The sequence below is a fragment of the Pecten maximus genome, chromosome 8, assembly GCF_902652985.1.
Source record: "Pecten maximus chromosome 8, xPecMax1.1, whole genome shotgun sequence".
In the NCBI taxonomy this organism is placed as follows: domain Eukaryota; kingdom Metazoa; phylum Mollusca; class Bivalvia; order Pectinida; family Pectinidae; genus Pecten; species Pecten maximus.
In genome coordinates, this window is record NC_047022.1 from 25,393,766 (window position 1) to 25,408,024 (window position 14,259).

At 34.1% G+C, this 14,259-nt stretch overlaps 1 protein-coding gene across 3 annotated transcripts in view; it reads left to right on the forward strand.

Annotated features, from left to right (window-relative positions):
* The window catches only part of LOC117332951 (dynein heavy chain 10, axonemal-like), a 70,229-nt gene that overhangs the window by 13,804 nt on the left and 42,166 nt on the right, over nt 1-14,259 (forward strand). Inside the window, exons 1-17 of one of the 3 annotated variants that reach the window (XM_033892037.1) lie at nt 871-1,118; nt 1,277-1,453; nt 1,708-1,885; nt 3,112-3,243; nt 6,338-6,459; nt 6,719-6,805; nt 7,014-7,127; nt 7,372-7,512; nt 7,988-8,176; nt 8,607-8,767; nt 8,976-9,207; nt 10,016-10,270; nt 10,682-10,957; nt 11,153-11,255; nt 12,218-12,396; nt 12,599-12,810; nt 13,916-14,072. In XM_033892037.1, coding sequence (XP_033747928.1) covers nt 885-1,118; nt 1,277-1,453; nt 1,708-1,885; nt 3,112-3,243; nt 6,338-6,459; nt 6,719-6,805; nt 7,014-7,127; nt 7,372-7,512; nt 7,988-8,176; nt 8,607-8,767; nt 8,976-9,207; nt 10,016-10,270; nt 10,682-10,957; nt 11,153-11,255; nt 12,218-12,396; nt 12,599-12,810; nt 13,916-14,072 — 2,949 coding nt within the window. In that variant the 5' untranslated portion in view covers nt 871-884. Of the gene's footprint in view, nt 1-870; nt 1,119-1,276; nt 1,454-1,707; nt 1,886-3,111; nt 3,244-6,337; nt 6,460-6,718; nt 6,806-7,013; nt 7,128-7,371; nt 7,513-7,987; nt 8,177-8,606; nt 8,768-8,975; nt 9,208-10,015; nt 10,271-10,681; nt 10,958-11,152; nt 11,256-12,217; nt 12,397-12,598; nt 12,811-13,915; nt 14,073-14,259 lie in introns of those variants that run through there. The other 2 variants (XM_033892035.1, XM_033892036.1) reach the window with 2 other exon arrangements.

The following is a 14,259-nucleotide window of genomic DNA, read 5'->3' on the forward strand; positions in this document are numbered from 1 at the left end:
CCACAGTAATGAAGCTCAGTATATATAGGCTTCCATAGTTTCTGACGTCGTCAGCATTCACCATATCGTAGATATGACAGCGGAAAAAGCTACAACATAATAATAACATCCTATGACTAATTGTTATTTAACAATATATACAATAAGACTTATTAAAATATAACATTCTAAACTATTTACTTTTACATTCCATAGCGTACAAACACGTACATACTTTACCGTGTAAACATACGCGAACACCCACAGTTATCGCTACATACATGTTCAATACATACACATTTAAGAATAACTTTTACTAATTGTACACTTTAATATATCTAATTACTGACTTTCTCCGTAAGATATTCGTAAATAACTCACGCACACCCGATATAATACTCGTACTCACTCATACCCGTGCACGCATTCCTTACCTGTAAACAACTCGCTACCGAACACCTGACCTAAATCATATAATAGCGTTGCTATACACCAATATATCGCTTATTGTATGATAAATACAGTACAGACATATCAATACACTAACCCAAAATAAAGTAGACTTATTAATGAACTTACCGTGATCTGTATTTCACGCTGGTAAACCCGCACACCTGTATCACACCTGTATTTGAAATCTGTTTCCCACCTGTATACATGCGCAGGTCGTCTACTTAAAACGGGGCGAATATCTTTTGTGTTGCTCAAGGGCAAAAATAACCTGGGGCGAAAAATACCAGGTATACAGTATCACGATTAATGATTGTAAGGGTATTTTTATTTCATGATGAAAATCTATCATCATCTAATTCATGATATAAAAAAAAACCTTAACCGAAGCATATGATTGTGTGATGGATCTTAATCAATCTTTTTACAAAACACAGGTCAGTTTTGACCCCTTCATGACAAACTACAAAGCCTCTTGGCGGTCTGAAATCATGGACAAATTTGACAAACAAGTGGCTTCCATCGACGGCGAAGCCATCATGTTTATTGACGAGTCATTCCAGTCCCTGAGGTCAGCTGAAGGGGCATTCGACATGTTACAGAACTTCAAACACATCCGATCTAGGGCGGCCATCAATGCACAGATGATGCAGAAGTTCAAAGATATTCTAGTGCAGTATGAAAAAGAGGTATTGAAATCCATTTTGAAATTGATATTTTAAACTATTGAAAAATGTAATGTTCGGTTTCAAATATACATGTGGATGATGCACCTAATTTGTAAGAAACATTATAGTTTTTTTTAAATTTCATTGCCAAGTGATGCTTACTTACTATTTTACCACAGGTGTCAGCTTTAGACGAGCTTTTCCAACAGCACCGTGATAATCCACCTCTTCACAAAAACCATCCATCTGTAGCTGGCGCCATCTTCTGGGAACGGTCTCTGTTCCATCGTATCAAACATACCATTGTACGATTCCTTACAATGGAAGACATGATGCAGAGTGAGATGGGCAAACATGTAAGCCTACTGTGCCTTCTTAGCTTTTTAGACATATGATTAATAGATAGAATCTGGTTGACAAATCTTCTGTATAATAGTTGTTACAAACAAATTCTTTTTACCAGAGAATGTATTTATAGCTAGGAAAAATTACATTGGAATATATATTACTAGTAAGATAGGTTTGTTATAAACTATCTGAGCATCTCGTTTGATGATTTAATTTTGTTATAAACTATCTGAGCATCTCGTTTGATGATTTAATTTTTCAGGCACGTGCCAAGTACCTCAGTGTAGCAAAACAGATGAAGCTGTATGAGGACCAGAAGTACGAGGCCTGGAAGGAAAACGTGGAACTCGTCCTGCCCTCCCTACTAAAACGAAACCTACTGGTCAAGCCACAACACTCTCAGCTCACACAGCAAGCACATGATGACCATGGCGAAGCAGGTAATTAAAATTCTAATTTTCATTGTACATGTGTGAAGAGAATGGAAAGATTAGACCGGTGCTAATTAGGAATTTCAATCAAACTAATAGTAATGCAGCCAAGAGTCCAGCTTTAGAGGTTTGGTTGTAAAGCAATTTCAGAATTTGAGCATATTGAAAATATATTACGTCTCAAAAGTCCAAACTTCTTGAATTGAAAATTTAGAGTGAAGGGGAATGGCAAATGAAATAGGAAGATTTATATCATGATTGGCAAAATTTTCTTTGTGGTGGTTGACTTTTGATCTTGGTAATTAATTTCCTGATATTAACAAGATGTGTGATTTAAAGCATTTCAATTTGATTTATATTTTCTGATTAACATTTTATCTTTAATCATATATATATGTGTTGATGTGTGAAGATTTTTTCATCAGCTAAAGAGCATTTAAACACTTAGATCTCAATTCTCATTTATGATTATATTAAAAATATGAAATTTAGAATATTTCTTAAGTTTATTGCTTAAAGTCTTCCAGGCAAAGGTACAGAAACAAGAAATAAAAACATTACTTGAGACCTGATAACTGCCCACTATAACATGGGCCTTTTTAGAGGATAAGACATGTCATTACCCATCACATTGCAATCGGTTGACAAATCAGATTACAGTAAAAAGAAATGTAGACAAAAATCTATTTACATGACATAAAACTAGATATTTGTTTTACTACTCGTACATCAGAAAAAATGAAACAGAATAAAACATACATTTGACAACATTATTTGTCATTAACTAGCTTATCATTTATATTATACCTTCACTCCTCCGGGCTCAAAGTGGTACCAGTGTTGAAATGTTTTTCTAAAATTCTTTTTTTTTTTTTTTTTTTTTTTCTTTTCATTTAATATAAATCACTACCAGGTACAATGTATTGATATATGCGAGGTACTAGAAATATCTGCGATATCTCCTGGGTGTCTGGTTGTAAGATGTCACTTTGGGCCCTAACTACACCTATATACATTCACATTATACTATGTAGATTCACTTGCTGCTTACTTTAACCTAACCAGAGCTTGTTAGATTTCATAATTTACTTTAGTTATGTAATTCAATTAAGTTAATGTTTCTTGCTTCAATTTGTTGAATTTGAAATTGATAGTCTAAGATTTGTTTTTCATCTTTCATGCATTAGACTTAAGTTAGTCATTAACATTTTTGCATGTGGTTTTTCTGTGATTAGTAAAGCTACCTAACACAGAAATTGTGGTAACTGGTACCGATAACACAAATCACCAGCTCGTCACAACACAGCCAACCAATCAGCAGCCAGAACAACCACAGACCGACCAACCAGAGCAGGCTACCAATAATGGTAACCATGGTAACAGTGTGAAACTAACACGTGTGACTCTCGGTAGACTTGTAGCAATGTGGCCAAACTGTTCAAGGATCTCATGCACCACTGTCATTGAACTTAGATATCTCCGGTTTTTTTTTCACTTTTATGTATCATCGTTGATATTGATCCTAAAATTGCTTTATAGTGAGATTCTGCAAATTCTAAACTTTCTCCGTATTGTTTGTTTTACTTTTCATACCTGAATGAAAATATTATAAATTAGTTTATTGTAATCAAAAACAGAAAATAAGGAAAAACTCATGGACACAGTTAGAAAAATGCTCAAATAGCAATGAAAATATTAAGAAAACATTATTTTACTCAACAATTGATATCTGGAATACAATTTCCAGTTGAATAATGATGAAAGTTTTATGCAGAATAATTTTACATCATCACTAAAATTCATGTGTTTATTAAAGGTATAATGTCTTACATTGATGCTAAAAATATATTACTGTTAATTGTATGTTGTAATTAATAGTGTTTGTGTCATTATTTTTTTTTTATTATTATTTATTCACTTTTTTCTATCAGTTATATTATCATAGACTAAATAGTGTAGATTCCATTTAGAAAATGTATTCATGTAATAATATTGACACTTCCAACTTAAAAAAAACAACATGTAGTATTTAACCAAATATTTCAAATCTGTAGGCATTTCTATCTATATGAATCACACAATCATGAAAACTGTTTTGATTATCAATTATTGAGGAATGAGATAGTTTCCCACACAGTTTGGCTGTTTGCTTTTGATTTCAGCCTACAGTATTCACAGTTTGCTGTGCCCTTACCTTGACATTTTTTTGACCCAATAACATTATCCCAGTGTTCAACCTGTACCATGACCTTTCTTTCAGGCCTGATACCAGTCACATTTTTTTTAAATAATGAAGAGCAAGCCAATAATTATCTATTTCCTGCACATATTTTTCTTTAATTGATGTTTGGATAATATGAAATATTAAATTTCCAAAAGATTTCTATAAATAATAATTCATATAAGAATATCAAAATTGAATTTTAGACAATTTTTAGTGCAGACAAGAAACAGATATTTGATTGGCTTGTGTATGTCAATCACTGGAATTGTGTATATCTGGCTTCAAATGAAACAATAGTCCTCTTCAGATGCTGATTTTTGCTTCATTGTTTATTTTTTCTGTGATCCCAGAAAGTTCCTACCGAAACTTTCCAAATGTCATTGAATCCAATGAGTTCATTGTAACAACAGTTGTCATTCCCAAATTCCTACTAAATTTTATTTTTTAATGACAAACAAGGAAATACAACGGTTTTAGCTAGCACAATATTTAGTTTTTTAAAGAAGTCTCTCAGTTTCTTTTTAGATGTGTAAATAAGTTTGCATTTAATTATTCTTATGTTTATAATACGCCATCTATATTTTTTTACAATAGTGTCTCATGAGTCTAATAGGCTGGACATTTTAATTCAAATATATTTTACCTATGTATGTTTGAACAAATGTGTGACACTCTAATAAAATAAATTATTATTTATATATATATTATTATTATTACTAATGTTGTGGAAATTTCCTTATATTTATATTTCAATTAAAAATGGTGTATGTAGTAACCAACCCATTGTATATACAGGTCCCTGATATCCTATTATTACTGATGTAATGTACCCCTCTTTATTACATGTTACTACATTTTACTCTATTGTTTTAGTTATGTTGGTATTGTGATTTTTTCCCAGCTTAATCAAGAAAAAAAGTTAACATATATTTCATCACTCTGCTTTGAAGAATAAAATTATCTCAAGCCATGTGTTTCTTTCCAGCATTTATATTCATACCTAGGAGTAACTTACTTTAATTTGTAAGTTTTCAAAAAGGGGGGAAAAATTTCATTGATAAGAAGATATTCGTGAACTAAGCAAATTTTTCATTTCAATATAGGAACTTTTTTTTTAACTGGCAGGGAACAGAGTGATGGTAGATATTGAACATGCAACGTCATCCCATTTGAATTCATTAATTATGCATATACATGTACATAGTTGTCAGATATCCCTAGCCCCCCACCTCCACCTCATCCTTTACCCCTATAGGTAACCTTTCATTTCTTCTAGATGTCATAATTCTATGTTGTGTTGATGAAGTACTTCAAAATCTGTACTTGTTCCTTCATAAACAAGTTTTCTTTAGAACTGTGAGTCTTAGACCCATATATGTGTTATCTTTATGAAACATCTCAGGTTGAATAAATATTAATGTCATATTTTCAGATTCCTAAATTACAATGAATGTACCTACAAACATCATAATCCAATACAAAACCACTGGTGTGATAAATGTAATATAATCACAGATCAATTTATCATAGACCTGGTTCTCATGAAGAGTGGGACAGAAAATTAAGGCAAATTTTTAGATTAACTTTATATTACATTGTATATAATCTTCTACCCGACCTTGTTTGAAGTTCGTGAAAGTACAATCAGCAATTTTAGATGTAAGCTTTGATATACAGTTAGAGATCAATTTCATTTTTCAGATTGTCAAGTTAATTAATTTAGTATTTTTATAATTTTTGTTAATTCTATTTGATGATGATCTGAATGTTGAGACTACATAGAATAGCAGAATTTTCATTAGCAAGATATGAACAACCAGTTATATTTTTTTTATTCTGCTTGCATGTGCCTTTCATTCAATGTTAGATAAAATTATTTCTTGTCGATTTGAATTTCTTTTTATTTCCTATTTCTTTTTCATTTTATTATTTATACATACATCAAGTTTTCATCATAGTGACTGTATTACTGTATCATGGTTATGTACCAATCATCAAGTATTATCATTAGTCATAATTCATTGTGTTATATACATACAATCTTGAAGCCTCTCAGATTAATGATAAATTATCATCATTGAGTTTTTTCAGTTCTGGAAAACAGCATTCTCAGTGAGCTTTGTTCTAATTAACACAGCTCTGACTGTGAACCATGTTGTCCTTAGCTGATTTGTTTTTCCTGTTTCAAAATAAAGAAGAGATTTTCTACAGTTACCATTTTGTTGGTTGGTTTTCAGGGATTCAGATAAAGTACCTGGTGGACTTTGATCCGATGTTGAGTGAAATTATCTCTGAGACAAAATACATGGAACAGTTGGGATTCCCAGTCCCAGAGCTGGCTCGTAATGTGGCACTCCAGGTAGGTACCTAGTGCTATCCTCATAGAAGTATCCCTCTGTGGCACTTAAACGCATATGATATATATGGAATTTTAGCCAATATGAAATAAAAAATATTGAGAATTATTAAATGTTACAGAAACCTTTGGAAAATTATCTTCAATGAAATATTTGTTTAATGTACTAATTATGAACACTACCTGAAATTACCAGTATTTTAAAAGTTATATATTTAGACTTACCGAAATTGCATAACAAAATATTATGATTTTCAAACAGGAAGAGAAATACATCAAGTATGTGGAAAAACTAAAGCATATGTTGGAGCGTTACCACACACTACTGGCTGCACTTGACACCGCAGAGGTAAGCATACAAATCCTCAAAGTAACATACAGTGATCTAGTAGCTCATGATCAGTGTATCTTTAGGTTATACAGTAAAATGTCACAAAATCTGAACCACTCGGAGGACACATAATTTGTAAGAATGTCTTTATCCGTACAGAAAAAAAAAGAACTTTAATTTGAATGTTAAAATGTCATCATTTGAATTGTAAACAAATTTTCTTCAGAGTAATTTACTAGAGGACCATATACGTGACTTACGTCGTGTCATCAGACCTGGATCAAAGCGTCTCAACTGGAACTCGCTCGGTATCAACGACTTTGTCCTCAAATCTGGATCTGTGAGTTGTTTATTGGCATTTTGTCAATGCACGTGTGCAAGTCAGTGTGTCAGTTTAAAATGAGCAATGGATCTTTTCAAATCTTTCATCTGTTTACAAAATTCTGTGAAATTTCAATAAAAGTTGAGATTATCCTGAATTCTTTCGAAATGAAGCAAACAACTTTTTTCATGAAATTTTCCAAAGCTGCACTGTCTCTTAATATATGTATATTTGAATAGTTTATTGTGGTTTATTTTTTCAGGCTATTGCCAAATTTGAGTCCCTGGTGAATCAAATTCAGAAGAATGCCAAAGACATCAATCAGAGATTGGGGATGATAGAGAATGCCAACCTGTACAAAGGGCCAGTACCTAAGTACCCTGACATGTTACCAAGTTGTAAGGTAAGGCTGGGTTAAGTCTACCAAGTTGAAAGGTAAGGCTGGGTTAAGTCTACCAAGTTGTAAGGTAAGGCTGTGTTAAGTCTACCTATTTGTAAAGTAAGGCTGTGTTAAGTCTACCTAGTTGTAAAGTAAGGCTGTGTTAAGTCTACCTATTTGTAAAGTAAGGCTGTGTTAAGTCTGCCAAGTTGTAAGGTAAGGCTGGGTTAAGTCTACCTAGTTGTAAAGTAAGGCTGGGTTAAGTCTACCAAGTTGTAAGGTAAGTCTGGGTTAAGTCTAGGGGATTTTTTATGGAATGATCTCAGGTTGCCATTCTTATTTCAATGACTGCATAAGCACATTACATGATAGAGGCAAAATATCACCTCCATATATTAACCTGTTGATTTATTTAATCGAGTAATCCTTGCCCTGGAATGAGATGTAAAAGTTTCTGACAGATATAAATCACATCACCGATCCTTTATGTACCCTACAGGAGTACTATGAACATGTTGAGAAGGAACGGAGTAAGGACTTCGAGATCCTAGCCAGAAAATACCGTGCTATTGGGCCACTGCTGACCAAGATGGAGGGGTTGGTGGTACATACAAACTCTGGACGTTCACCAAAACTCAGTCAGTATTATGCCTACTGGGAACGCAAGGTCTACGACGCACTCAGCAAAGTAGGTTATAATGAGTATCTGCCTGGAGTCGATTAACATTGCTCATCATTTTACCTATCCTAAAGAGTTTCACTATAAACCAGTCTGAACAAATATCTTTTTGATGATGTATGTTACAGTGGTAAATCTTCCATCAATATTATGAGATTAGAGGAAATTGCTGTTGTATTTTTCTGTTTGACTCGTAACAGGGACACTTATTTATAAAGATGTGACCTCGTTAATCTGTTTGACTTGTAACAAGGACACTTAAATATAAAGATACATTTACAGGATTTGGACTTGTTTATTGAAAGTAGGTTTATAGTTAGTAACCTGTACTGTTCATATGAAATTATTTTTTATAGAAAAATAAATTTGCTGAAATATGTTATTAAGACATGTAATATATATAATTGCTTTAAATTTGTTTTTTTCTTTCATCAAATAGTTGATCATGAATAACCTGCATCGATTTGAAACGGCCTTGAGATCAGATCGGTCGTTATTCCAAGTTGAGACACTTCTGGCTCCCCCAGATGTGGTGCTCCATCCTCAGGCCAACGAGGTCTACAAATTAACACTCCAGTGTGTCCGCGACTGTGTCGAGGGGTAAGTCCTTACTGTGGACATACTATTTGTCAAATGAAATATTCTTAACACTTATTTTAGAATTGGCAAACATATTTTTTTTATCTTATTTTGTTTATTTTTTAACAATGAAAATATCCCCTTTAAAAATGTATTTACCTTATACTATTAAATATGTTTATATCTTGAAATGAAATAATCCTGTGTATTTAACTTTTCTACATGAAAGAACAAAGATGTTTGTACGCTGGATGAATGGAACATGTATCGAAACACCACCACAGAAAGTAGAGGGCGAGGATGAAGCATATGTATTTAGCTTTTTTACGGACATTTCTGTGAACCCAGAAGTAATAGACTATGTACAGGGCATCCAAAACAACATCAAAAATACTCTCACTAACATGACACGGTACCTCAACAGATGGAAGAAGTACAGAAGCATATGGAAGGTGGACAAGGTTAGTGTGAGGGTATTAACTAGTGTGAGGGTATTTTCCTAGTGTGAGGGTATTAACTAGTGTGAGGGTATTTACTAGTGTTAGAGTATTTTCCTAATGTGAGGGTATTTACTAGTGTTAGAGTATTTTCCTAGTGTGAGGATATTTTACTAGTGTTAGAGTATTTACTAGTGTTAGAGTATTTTCTAAGTGTGAGGATATTTACTAGTTTGAGGATATGTTACTAGTGTTAGAGTATTTTCTAAGTGTGAGGGTATTTACTAGTGTTAGAGTATTTACTAGTGTGAGGGTATTTACTAGTGTTAGAGTATTTTCTAAGCGTGAGGGTATTTACTAGTGTTAGAGTATTTAATAGTGTGAGGGTATTTACTAGTGTTAGAGTATTTTCTAAGTGTGAGGATATTTACTAGTGTGCGGGTATTTACTAGTGTTAGAGTATTTTCTAAGTGTGAGGATATTTACTAGTTTGAGGATATTTTACTAGTGTGAGATATTTTACTAGCTTCAGGATATTTTACTAGGTATACATGTTGTACATTTTATACCCAATAATTGCTATGTTTGTATCTGTAAGCCTGTATTATCATCAATCTGTATGACTGGTTACAGGCTGTAAAATCAGATCACTCACTGTCCTTAAGCATAAAGTCAGTGAAGTAATTAACTAAAAATCATATATAATATTTCACACAGAGATTTTTCCTGATAGTTTTGTTATTTGCTAATCTAATCTATGATATCTATAATTTAGTTAGAAATATTTAATTTGTTACTGATTACTAATTAATGAGATTGCTTTCTTTTACAGCAAACCATTGCAGATAAGTGGTACCAGAAAGGCCCTAGTGTGGTGGCCTTTGATGACAAACTTCAGTACTACTACAAGACGATCGATGAGGTGGAAGGCCTGCCGCTAGTCAAGGATCAGGAGTGTATCCGACTCCACATGGGACCTCTGGCATCCTCGGTCAAGGACCATGCCAAACAGTGGATCTCACACCTCGGGAAGATTCTCAGGGATTCCTCTAAAGAGGCCCTCTACAGTCTCCGGGACAATCTAGATGTAAGCTCTATCTTTATCATATTGGCATTTAGCAGCATATTTCCACTTGTACTTGAAATATTTTTAAGATAATCTTTTTTAAAATTGCTTGAATATCATTTCAAACTATGCCATATCTTTTCAAAGTTTAACAAATTCTAGATAATATTGACATTTACTTACTGTAAGTTTCTTTTTGTCAAAATGACATGACTGGTGAGAAAATAAGCGGGATTATTTTCCAGGAATACAGGCTATATCTTTTCACAACCTAGATAGTGAGGTGATGTCATGTATTTATGATGTCACAATAGTGTAGTTGCATGTTGTCATGATATGATGATAGCAAAAGTTTAGTATTTGGAAGTACAGGCACTTTTATAGTATATAGACTAAGTATAAAATGTAAATGTACTATAATTTCTTTATTAGGATAAGTCGGACGACCTTGATTCAACCCCAAGCAGTCTGGAGGACCTCAAGTTTGTGCTGACAACGATTTCTGAAATCAAGACAATGTCATTAGAAGTGGAGGGTAAGATCCGTGATATCCAAGAGCGGTACCGAACTCTGTCAATGTATGACATAGAAGTGACAGATGAGGAGAAGGAAATCCAGCAGAACCTTTCACAAATCTGGGACGACCTCGTCTGGAAGTCCAAGAACATTGACGCAAGCCTCTTCATGGTTAAGAAGAGGTTTACAGAGGTAAGTCTTTTTGATATTTTCTTGTTCAGACAGTTTTTGTTTGAAATTTATGAATTGAAAGAAACTGTGATTTGTTTTGTTACTTTAATAATTCTTAATGATAACATAGTATAATATAAAGTGTGTTTGATTTTTCCTTCAGGTTGTTCTAGATGTCATAAAAAATGTTCTTAAAATATGTATTTCCTTGTTTAGATAACACAAGACCAGATTAAAGACTTTCAGAAAGCCCTTGAGGAATTTGCTGTTCGCTTTTATGAAAAGGGCCCTGGAGCTGTGGGCACCAATCTGGACAAAGGTATGATGAGAATGATCTGTACCTCAGTAACATAGGTGTTATACTGACCAAAGTTTTCTACACTGAGCCACTTTTTAAGTAATTGATTAATGACAGGATGTTACAATATACCAGTTTTATCTGACATTATGATACATTATTGCTTTGGATCAAATAGGATATTGGATTCCTCAAGTGTCAGATTAAACAGGTTTCTAATATAAAATAATTTCCAGAATTTGAATTTTTAAGACTAGTGTTATTTTTTCCTATAGCAAGAACTAAAAAAAATCCAGTTTCCAGCCTATTTGACCAAAATCTATCTGATAGATGTGGATTAGTGTTGAGTGTACCTGATAGATGTGGATTAGGGTTGAGTGTATCTGATAGATGTGGATTAGTGTTGAGTGTATCTGATTGATGTGGATTAGGGTTGAGTGTATCTTATGGATATGGATTAGGGTTGAGTATATCTGATAGATGTGGATTAGGGTTGAGTGTACCTGATAGATGTGGATTAGGGTTGAGTATATCTGATAGATGTGGATTAGGGTTGAGTGTATCTGATTGATGTGGATTAGGGTTGAGTATATCTGATAGATGTGGATTAGGGTTGAGTGTATCTCATAAATGTGGATTAGTGTTGAGTGTATCTGATTGATGTGGATTAGGGTTGAGTGTATCTTATAGATGTGGATTAGGTTTAAGTGTATCTGATTGATGTGGATTAGGGTTGAGTATATCTGATAGATGTGGATTAGGGTTGAGTGTATCTGATAGATGTGGATTAGGGTTGAGTGTACCTGATAGATGTGGATTAGGGTTGAGTATACCTGATAGATGTGGATTAGAGTTAAGTGTATCTGATATATGTGGATTAGGGTCGAGTGTATCTGATAGATGTGGATTAGGGTCGAGTGTATCTGATAGATGTGGATTAGGGTTGAAGTTTATTAATTACCTGTGCTGAATTACTTGACCAGGTCTTGAATTGATGAAAACGTTCCGTGGAGAGGTAGGAGACTACGAGACTGACCGACAGGAACTAGCCAATGCTGAAAAACTGTTTGACTTGCCAATCACCATGTACCCAGACCTGCTGGAGGTACAGAAACAGATGAAGGGTTTGGAGATGGTCTATGCTTTGTACGAGGAACAAATGGTGAGTTGATGAAAACAAATTTTAATGTACTTTAATTTTCAAACTATTGTTTTAACTTTCTACTGAAAAACCAAGGAAGAAATGGTGATTGGAAAATGATAAGTCATTAGCTAATGGAGAACTTTACCATTCTTTGTTTCATTAAACATGTGATGCAAGCTGTCATTTTTACTCCCCTAAGATCTACATTTGTGTGTTTTAGGCTGCGAGAGAGGGATGGTCAGAAACACTCTGGTCCAACCTCAATGTCCAAGTTCTACAGGATGGAATTGAGGGTTTCCTCAAACAGCTCAGGAAGATGCCACGAGATGTCAAAGCTCTACAGGCTGCTCGTGCCCTCGAATCAAAGATGAAGGAATTCCGTGATTCTCTCCCCCTGTTTGTTGATCTCAAACACGAAGCACTACGAGAACGGTGAGATTATTATCAAATTAACAAGAAAATATTCTCTAAATCAGATTGTTCCTCAAGTTAACCAAAATCAGTTCTTCCTCTATTTAAGTAACATCATCAAATTTTCTTTCAAAAGATTTTTGCAAAATTTGCATTCCGTTCTGCAATGCATTAATATTTTCAGATGTCCATAACATATGTGGCATCCATTGTCCGTCCGACAACAATTGACTTCTTTTTCATAACCACAGATCGGAATTTGACCAAATTTGGTCAGAAGCATCCCTGTGGGATGGGGACTCAAAATTGTACAAATGGTGGGGCAGACCCCCCGGGGGTCTGAGGGGCGGGGCCAATAAGGGTCAATTTGGTTAAATTGTTATAAACAACTTCTCTGAAACCAAGCAATGGATATTGCTCATATTTGATTATGAGCATCCCTTTGGGGTCGTGATTCAAAAGTGTACAAATGATGGTGGTGACCCCCCAGGGAACTGAGGGGCGGGGCCAAAAGGGGTCAATTTGGCTGAATTGATATAAATGACTTCTCTGAAATTAAGCAATGGATATCGCTCATATTTGACTGGTAGCATCCTCTTGGGTTAGGGATACAAAATTGTACAAATGATAGGGCTGAGGGGTGGGGCCAAAAGGGGTCAATTTGGCAAAATTGATATAAACGACTTCTTCTTTGAAACTAAGCTATAGATATCTCTCAAATTTGACTGGTAGCATCCAGGGTAGGTATTCAAAATTGTATATAGGAAGGAGTTGACCCCCCCCAATTTCATTTAATGGATTAATACACCTTTTGGAATAAAAATCTCACATTTTTAGAATTACAATAAAACCAATGTACATGTATCCATATAAAATGCTTATGATATTGACATAGCAATACCAACGACAAACATTCTTAAGCATCATTCTTGTTTCATATGAAGCCAGGTGAGCGATACAGGCCCTCTGGGCCTCTTGTATTAACAAGCGAGTGTTTTGGTCAGTTTTGGGGGAAATACAGATTGTTTTTTAGTTTATTTAAAACTTTCCATTCTCACAAACAGGACAGGTTCTTTGGTCTGTGTAATGCTCATTTATCATGTTTACCCTCCTCTCTACACGACAGCCATTGGAAGGAACTGATGAATAAGACTGGTCAGAAGTTTGACATCAACCCAGAAACCTTTACTCTGGCTAATGTGTTCGCTATGGAGCTGCAGCGTTTCCAGGAAACCATCATAGAAATTGTAACAGCAGCCAGCAAAGAAATGGGTATTGAAAAGGTCAGGGTCAACTTCCTAAAACATTTATGATGAATAGCTTTTGATTTTGGCAATGTTATGTTCAGAATATTTTTCTTTTCTTTTTTGAAACCTGAACATTAAGAAATAAACACCAAATTTATGAACAGACAGGTTTTTTCTTTTGTAAAATTTCTAAACATCTTGTTTATAAGTTACAGTAAACATT